Source organism: Penicillium chrysogenum (genome assembly GCF_028827035.1).
Source record: "Penicillium chrysogenum strain IBT 35668 chromosome Unknown utg000002l_segment0_segment0, whole genome shotgun sequence".
Taxonomy (NCBI): Eukaryota; Fungi; Ascomycota; class Eurotiomycetes; order Eurotiales; family Aspergillaceae; genus Penicillium; species Penicillium chrysogenum.
Window position 1 is genome coordinate 1,061,303 of NW_026622750.1, and position 9,976 is coordinate 1,071,278.

The 9,976-nt window shown below is 30.8% G+C and overlaps 1 protein-coding gene across 1 annotated transcript; it reads right to left on the reverse strand.

Annotated features, from left to right (window-relative positions):
- Positions 1-7,077: 7,077 nt before the first annotated feature.
- N7489_003985 (uncharacterized protein) lies at positions 7,078-9,399 on the reverse strand (the record flags this gene model as incomplete). Its single annotated transcript, XM_056709737.1, has 6 exons — positions 7,078-7,254; positions 7,291-7,389; positions 7,941-8,033; positions 8,212-8,289; positions 9,158-9,262; positions 9,349-9,399. Coding segments are annotated over 6 exons (603 nt in total), but the record flags the coding sequence as incomplete, so codon positions are not given.
- Between the last annotated feature and the right edge of the window lie 577 nt (positions 9,400-9,976).

The following is a 9,976-nucleotide window of genomic DNA, read 5'->3' on the forward strand; positions in this document are numbered from 1 at the left end:
CTTTTAGGTATCTATTAATTATATTCTAAAGGCTAACTATACTATTTTACTAAATAATATAGTTTATCTTTAAATCGCTAGTTATCCTTTATCTCTTCGACTTTCTATTTATTATTATCTACTAGCTCTAGTAAGGGTAATTACTTAGATTTACCTTTACACTAATACTATAGTTATAGTAAAGATATAGGAAATATATTATAAATCGTTATATACTAGCTAGGTAGTAGTAGGCGATACGTTTACTTTCCGATATATTTAAGGATCCTAAAAGGTCTTATCTATCTTAGTAATAGCTTTTTTTAGACTTCGGTATTACCCACTCTAACCCGGACCTAACCTAACCTAACCTAACCTAAAATAGGTATTAGGTCTATTAGTTCGACCTAACGATAGGTAACCTATTAGGGCCCTAATATAGAGTAAACTAGCTAAATGGACTTTTAGCGTATAGTGATAGAAGGAAGAAGCTACGTAGTGGAATATGCAACTCAGAGAAATAAATGGATGGACTCTAGAGAGGAGAAAAGAAGAAGAGAGAGGGGGAAGCTATCTATATATATATAAGGAAGTCCTAGGAAGCGGGGAGTTACGTGATAAGCACGTGATCACCCTAATACCCCCCTTTAGGACTAACCTAGATACCCCTATTCCTACTCTCTATATAAAAACCTCTCTTTTTTTTTTTTTTCAAATATATAGTCTTTACTGCCTTTCCTACGTATTAAAACACTCCTTTCTCTATTAGTAAATTATATATAGATCACTAAAGACCTAGTATATATATAAATCTGTTATATCCTTCCTTATTAAGAGCTTTAGTAAACCCGTCCGCTATATTATATATAGTGTTAATATATAGTAGATTAATCTTCTCTCTAAAGATCGCGTCTTTAACGAAGAACTAGCGTATATTAAGCTATCTTATACTATTTTTATAAGAGCGCTTTCCTATAAGAAGCTAGGTATTAATATTATCTATTAAGATAACGATAGGTTTTACTATATTCGGTAGGTTTAATATAGTAGCGATTTTTATTAGCTATTAGGTATCCCTTACCGGTCTATTAAAAGCGTACCACTCCGCTACTATCGAAGATAGTGCTATAATTATCTACTTCTTTAAATACTACCTAATTAGTATACCGCCGAAGAACTAGATAGCCCCCTCTATAGACTTCGTATTAGACTAGTCTCTATATAAGGCGTCTATATATATAAAGAAAGTCGTATCCTAGATTCTTCCGAGCGTTATATAAAGCTCTATTATCCCTTTTAGGTATCTATAGACCTATTAGATAGCTTATATATTATTAGTGGTAGGAGCTATAGAACGGTATTATAATTTTATAACTACGAACTTAATATCCGGTCTAGTCTCTATAGTAAGCTAGTTTAGTCTTCTAATAAGAGATCTATATAATATATATTCTTTATTATATAAACGGCTCTCCGGGTTATTATTATCCTCCTATTTCCGGTATAGTGATAGCGGGATAGGGGTTAGTATATATAACTATATTTCTATAAGATATAGCGCTTCTAGGGTATAAGCTTTCTAAGATATTATAATAGTCCTTTTACTATAGTCCTAAGAAATAGCGCTACTAAGAAAGTGTAAAGGCTCTTCTATATCTTTAATTTCGAACTACTCCTTTATCTAGTGATAAATCTACTATACTTCTATATCTATTAGTACGGTAGTAATAAAATTATCTATATAAACTAGTATAAACTATACTATTTCGCCTTAACCTTTTATATATATATAGAGATTATTATTAAGTACGTAAAAATTAATCTTATTTAATCTAGTGTCTAGCTCTTTATTCTATAGAGCTACTAAATTATAAAGCCTATATAGAGCTTACTTTAATTAATAAACCTAGCCTTTAATTCTAATATCCGGCTTATAGTACTCGAAACTAAAGGGTTAAAATATATAGACTATCTCCTAATTATCTTATAATATATTTAGATATACTATAACTATATTAAATTACTTCTATTTATAATCCTATTACGTAATAATAGTGAAAATAATCTTAATAAGTGTGTTTTAGACGATAGGTGCGTAGAAAATAGAGTCTTCCTTCTTTATCTAGAAGTTCCTATATACTACCTATCTTACTTTAAAACTATATATTTTATTATCTTTAGTAACTTTAAGATTATATACCTATTAGCTTAGAAGCGGAGTGATTCCTAGCGGTCTTCGAATAATATTAAAAGTGTCTTTTATATAGAGATTATTAATCTAACTCTCTATAGTAGCTTACTATCTATCTATAAATTTAGACTTTAGAGCTTATTTATAGGACTAAGGGATATCGACATCTTTAATATAAAGCGGCTTACTATTATAAATAAAGGGAGTGCTTTACTTAGTAAGAACCTTCGATACTACTAGCCTTCCTCTCTATATATCCTACTTATCCTATCTAGATCCCTCGCTAGCACTATTATTACCCTATAGAACGTCCGGTCTTACACGTATTATCTTCGTCTTCGGTTTCGGTAGAGGGTTCGGTCTTAGGGGACGTAGGGGGTTCTTAGGGAAGCTATAGCGCTTTAGTAAGCGTCTTATATAGCTTAAATAGCGAGGAATAAACTACTATAGTAGAATTATCTTATCGCTACTAATTATAACAATAGACGGCTAACGATCCTATTAAATTATAATCTAATCGTTCTCGATTATAGAAATATTATAAGAAATCTCTTCTCGCGGCTATAAAAACTCCTCTTTTAGTTATTAAAAAGGCTCCTAAGAAATCTCTTTCTATTATTGATAAAAAGTGGACTAAGAAGGCTCTTCCTCTCTATAAGAGAAAGCTTTATAAGAAATCTCTTACTAAGTGTGTAGAACTAGTTATAAAACTAATCTCGGAGTCTTATACTACGGTGTATCCTCTCTAAATATATCTAGTAAATATAGTGTTAGTGATTTAATAACTACTACTAGCGGTATAAGATCTCGCTAAATTAGTGTCTCTTCCTCTTAGTAAGAAAACACCTATCTCTCTTCCTATTAAGAAACTACCTATCTCTCTTCCTACTAAGGGACTGCCTATTTAGCTAGTTTATATATAAAGGTCTTATAAGCTTCCTTACTATCGTCACGCTCGATCGACTAGTGAATAGGGGATTCTAGAATCACTTTTAGCACTAGAGGCTTTATAGCTTACTTTCTAGGCTAAAGTAGTAGTAGAGGAAGAACTAACACTTCTACACTAAGCTAATCTATATACTTTCTAATTAATTCCCGAGCTTAGGGTTAGAGCGTAGGACGTTATATAGCCTATTATATATTTTATTAGTATATAGTCTACTATAAAGACTACTATTTAGCCTATTATACTAGCTATCTCTTTACTAGCTTTTAGAAAATAGGCTATCGAATTAGAGATATATCCTCGACTTCCTAGATCCTAGTTAACACTTTAGGTGTTAGTGGTATAGTCTATACTCTTCCTAGTATATTCGGTCCTACTAAGGGTTACTTTTACTAAATTATCGGCTTTATTAGACCTTAAATAGTAGGTAGTAGCTTCCTATTAGTAATAATAACCTACGGAACTAGCCTTAGTTAAATCCTAGGTCTTTTAAATAGCTATCTTCCCTTTTTAATCTAGGTTAATACCGGTCCTCCTTCTTTATAAAGTGCTCTAGTATCGTTATTATCCGAATTAGGGTCTTTTAGTACTAGCTTTCTAGCCGGTACTAGACCCTCTTTCTAGTCGTTATCCGGACCGCTATTCTTATCTAGTTTATCTAGGAAAGTGATATCCTAGGAGCGTATAATTTCTTTTATAATAGGATTCTATACCTTAAAGATATACCCGTTTTCTCCTTTATAACTAATTAGATATCCCTAGAATACTCGTGCTCCTAACTTCTCTAACTAAATATAGGTCTCTCTCGGGATATAGATAAAAATAATTACTCCCTATATACGAAGGTGCTTTAGATTAACCTTCGTTTCTCCTATACTAAGGTCTTACTACTAGGTAATAATTAGGGTCTTACCGGTTTTAGGGTTTACTAGCCGGTTATAAATATAAATAGCGGTATTTATACGAAAAGGCTAGAGAGAGTCTAGAAGCTTAGTATCTATATTTATTATCCTCTATATTTAATTAATATAGCCTCCTATACGCTCCGCTATACTATTAGGTTTAGATATATATATAGGTATAAGTTTAAAAATTATTCCTTTACTCTCCCCCTATATCTAGAATTTATAAAATTCGCTTCCTCTATTAATATACTAGATAGCTAGGTATCTACTATAGAGAAGCTTCTATTACTTATAGAATTTAATTATATATTCTATAATCTTATCTTTAGTACGAAAATAGGGACCCTTAGTATATTAGGTATAGTCGTTTATAATAGGAACCTAATATTTCTCTCTACTAGGTCTAGAGGGATTTATAGTCTAGATATTAGTATAAAATTTTATACTAGGCTTTTTAATATATCGTTATTTATCTCTTAAGATCCGTTTCTTCGCTTTCCTAAGCTAATATACTTTATAATTAAAGTTATAAAGCTTAATCTAGTTATCTTTATTAAGAAGAATAGTATCCGCTAAAGAAGCTTTAATATATAGTTTACCGATATATCCTAGACGTCTATATATTTCGTATATAGAGATAGCTTTACTAACTCTATTAAGGTCTTTATTTTCATTAGACTTAGAGCTAGAGTTAGGCTTATAAAAATACGTCTTTTAGACCTTAGTTAAAATCTCTATTTTTATATCTTCGGCTTCGCTCTTTATATTATAAAAAGCGGGCCGTTAATCTATAGAAGTCCGCTAACCTTCTTTACTAAACCGACCTCCTCCCGGTTTATATATATAAGCTTTAACGTGATTAGGTTATAATAAATCCTATAATCTACTTCTAAAGTATTTATAGAAAGTAGTCTATCTTTAGTTAATAGGTTATAGTAAGTAGAGATAAGGATTATTCTCACTTTTCTAGTCGAAGTCTTAATCTAGACTAAGGCCTTACTATATACTATTATAAATTAAATATTACTATTAGTATTAGTATAGCTATATAGCGTTTCTCTAGCTTTATACTTAGTATATTCGTAAAAGTCTTTATAGTAACTAGTGATAGTTTTAAAAGCACTACTATCTAGTATCTATATCTTATCTATAGAGTGTACGGAGTTTATATAAGCTATACTAGCTTTACCTTCGTTTTTCTTATTATTTACTAACCGTTTTATAATACTATAATACTAGATATTCTTTACCGGTTTCTACCCTTCGAAAATAAGATCTTCTATAAGGTAGTAGTATATCTTTACTAGATAACCTTCGATACTATAGTAGAGATATTCGTAGCTATTAACGTACTATAGTTATTAATTTCTTTATTATTCCGTCTACTAGTCGATAGTCTTCCCTTTTACTAGACTATTTTTAAAGAAAGATAATATCTCTCTATCTATCTTTATATCTATCTTAGTGTCCGATAAAATATTATATCCGCCGCTATAGCCTTTTCCGCTATAACTATATCCCTATCTACCGCGCTAGTTCTCTATCTTCTACGCTATATTTACTATAGTAGAGGTACTTAATAAAGTAGGTATATTATAAGCTTCTATAATTAGCTTTTTATATAAGCTATTAAAGTCGTCCTTTATAACGCTCTCTAGAATAGTATCCTTTATTATCTAGTAGGTAAACTTTACCGAATCTAGTTCTCCTTTAAGATTATAAAGTATAATAAATATTATACTAAAAGGATATAGCTCTACCTTATATAGGCCTAGTTAGTTATACTATATCTAATACGCTATAATATAGACGTTAGCGCTAGAGAAATCTAATCTCCGGATCTTATAAAACTTAATAACTTTACGTCTAATATTATCTATAATTTCTATACTATAAATAAGAGTCTCCACTTCGCGTATTATAATATCTATACGATATAGAAAGACTTCCACTCCTCCTTCGAGAATAGTGATAATCTCTTAATCTAGTAGACTCTTAATCTATCTATAGGCAATTTTTAACTAGTATTCCTAAATATCGTACTTAGGGTCTATCTCCTACGGTTAGGGTAGTTTATAATTAGCTACTTTATCGATACGGACTATACTAAGTCCGTTTTTAATCTAGCGTTTCTATCTAGTAAGATTACTACTATCTAGTAATAACTTAATACCTTTATTTAATTTAATTTCCTTCTCCTCCGGAAGGTTTATACCCTAGGTCCGAATCGCTCGTTTCGCTACACCGGTAGAGGAAGAAGGTTAGGTTTAGATACGAGGTGCGGGGAGAGAGCGTGATAAGCCCTTACCGGCGTTATTATCCTCGGAATTAGTTATATTAACTAGCTAGAAAATATAGAGTCTTCTCGATAGAAAGATCTCCGGTTAGAAGTAGAGAGACGCGTTTTCGCTAACTCTCGCTAAGAATATAGAGTTTTCACGGTAGAAAAATCTCTATTTTTTTTTTTAAATAATATAGAGCTCTCTTGATAAGAAATCTCTGATAAAGAAATGCGGCCTATAATAATATCGATGACCTTCACTACCTTAATAATGGATTCGATGATCCTTATTAGTGGGGTGCGGGACGGGCCGAAGCGCGACCCACAGTGAAAATTCTGATTCGCTTAGTTAAAATTGATGAAAATTGATGATTTTTGAAGATACTCAGAGTCCTCGAGTAAAGGGCTTCATAACCTAATAGAAGGAAGAAGCTACGTAGTGGAATATGTAACTCAGAGAAATAAATAGATAGACTCTAGAGAGGAGAAAAGAAGAAGAGAGAGGGGGAAGCTATCTGCATACACATAAGGAAGTCCTAGGAAGCGGGGAGTCACGTGATAAGCACGTGATCACCCCAACATATAGGTATATAATTAATACCTTTTTTACTTATAATATTAAGTATTTTATTTATAGATAGGTCTTCCGGAATAAATAAGGATATATTAGATGATTATATTAGGATATACTTCTCTAATATTACTTAAAATTATTATCTACTCGACTCTTACGTTTCCTCCTTAAGGCCTATATCTAAGTTATAGTCTCTAGTAACTATAGCTCTATTACCTCTATACCTATATCTATTAGATAAGGAGATATCTCTCGTAGTCTACTATCTACTTCCTTCTCCTCCTCCTCCTCCTCCTCCTCCTCTTCTTTATTATTACTAATTAAGTTAAGCTTAGTATCCTCTATATAATTATCGTTTTCCTCCTTTACTAACTCGATCTTAGCTAATAAAAAGAATTACTAGAGCTACTTTACCTTAGCTTCCTTAAGATTAAAACTTATTATATATAGAAATAATATAAGCTCCTCGATTATTTCGGACCTTAGACGACTATAGCGGTAGTAATAAATATCCTAAGTAGTATTAAAGAGCCGTTCGACACTAGTATTAGTTACTAGGATAGAGAGAATATCGCGAGTAAGTAACGCGATCGTAGGGAAACGGGATTAGTTCTCCCGCTAAAATTAAAGAGATTTAATATTAATTAGATCTAGTAGTATAATTAATTAGTATTATCCTCTATAGAGAAGATATATATTATAAATATACTACTATTAAAATATTATATTATCTTATCACTAGCTAGCTTTGCGGATATCTTATTACTCTTTAGTATCTTATTTAGCCTAGAACTAGAAGCTATTATTAGAGTATTAGTCGATCCCTAACTTATTATAAGACGCTCTTAATACGGAATTAATAACTTTTAGAACGATTTCCGGTAGGTATTATATTAGTATAGCTCCTAATTATTAGATAAGAAGGATTAAAATCTACTATTAAGCGCTAGTATTATCCTAACTATATAGATATATCCTTTAAGATTATTAGTTTAAAAGTAGTACTTATTAAGCTTTAAGTAACCGGCTATAAGTGCTTTAAGTATATCTAACTTCTATAGAACACGCTTATATTTTAGTAGTGCCTCTACTTCGAAAAAGTGATTAAAAAGGGTATTATAAAGCTTAAAGATAAGATATATCGTAACCTCCTTTATCTTCGAGAGTTCCGTTATATAGTTAAAGAATAGCCGAGTGATTTATAGAAGATAGTCGATTTAACGCTATCCTTAGTTATTAAGTGATATCTCTTTATAGTTATACTCCTTATAGAAGGGATAGAAGAAACTATATAGTCTCTTTATACGATAAAGTATTAGGAATATAGAGTTCTACCGAGTCCTTATATCCTAGATTAGAATAAGCTAGGGTCCCTTTTCTTAAAGTCGGAGAAAGGCTATCTAGCGTTAAGGACTTATATAGATATATATAGTAAGATAGCGGACCTTATTTAAGGTATATAAGATCCTCTATATCTAATACTAAGTATTTATCTTTATTATAATTAGATAACTTCTAGTTAGTCTACTTCGTTTTTATATTTTTATTTAGAGGAATAGCCTTTAGACGATTAAAGAGCTAGTTTAAATATAGCTAGATAATATAAGTAAGATAGGGTATTCGGATTACTATTATATCGCTAGAGAGCGCTTACTATATAGTATTAACTATTATCTTATTATTAGTTATATTATTAGTTATAACTCTAAATACCCGATCTTAGATATAATACTTAATTAGAGTTTTAAGGACTATATTACTTAGATTTAAACTAGTATAGGAACTATAAAGTGGTTTAAATCTAAGTAGAACCTCTTAGTATACCTAGTTTCTATTAATAAAATAGCTAGTAATAGCTATAAATACCTAATTATATAGAGAAGTCTAATAATCTAATACGATTAAGATTTTTACGTTATTAGATAGCGTTTAGAGGATAGACTTCTATCGTTCTATAATAATATTATAGAGGCGATAGCGTATTATAGTAGTAGAGGGTATCGGAGGGAGGGATAGTATAGAGCGGGCTAATTAGAATAGCTTATAAAATATTAGATATTTAAGAAGGTAGAATAGAAGTCGATTAAGGGTAAGAAATTAAAAAAGATGCTCTTTCTAGACCGACTATAAAAAAGGAGCTTCCGATTAGCTATTATCCTATATATTAAAGAGTATTACTAAAATTTAATAACTAAATAAGTAAAAGGTAAGGGTTTACTACCTTTTAAAGGAACTTAGTAATTTCTCCTTTCCCTCTCTACTAAGCTTTATAATAGCCTACTATCTTTAAATATTTTAATATTATTAATATACTATAATAGCCCTTTCTACTAGGCGATAGAGAATAGGGATACTCTAGGATCTTAAAGTAGCGCTTATATATTACCTTTAATATACTATCTTTAGTATAGGTAACTTAGTCGAAGTTACTCTATATATTTAAACTACGGTTTAAGTCCTAAGAAAGCTTACTTTTCTATCTATAGTCGGTTTATAGCTACTAGTTAACCTATTCTTAATATACTATATCGTTATAAAGTATATATACCTTTCTCCGATTAGGGCTAACGCGGGTAAGAGAAAGTAGGATCGGTAAAAGGTTAAAGGGCTAAAGAAAGTCGGGATTAATAGTATTAAAAGGCTTAACTATAAGTTAGTTACTAAGGGTTAGAGCCTAAGAAGAGGGAATAAGATAGCTAAGGTTATCTATATCCCTATCGAAAAGAGTAGGTAGGAAGTTAGAATACTAGCTTTAGGATATAATTATTATAAAGATAAATACTATAGCGTGTTGGTATAATAGTGTATATAGTAAGGCATACTATGGAGGGTGACAATAGTTATATTAACTTACCGGTACTATCTAAGGATACCTTAGGTATGCACTATATGGTAAGAATTAATAATATAACTTGCCTCCTAGTACTATAATGAGATAATAAAGGTATCATAAAGATATCATAGATTATCTCAGATTTGCCTCCTAAAAAGGTATAAGAGTATGTCTGATTTCGACCTTTAATGAAATGTAACTTACTTCTTAATTTTTATCTGCTTTATATATAACGTCTTTCCTTCCTATTTAGGATAAGTATAACCT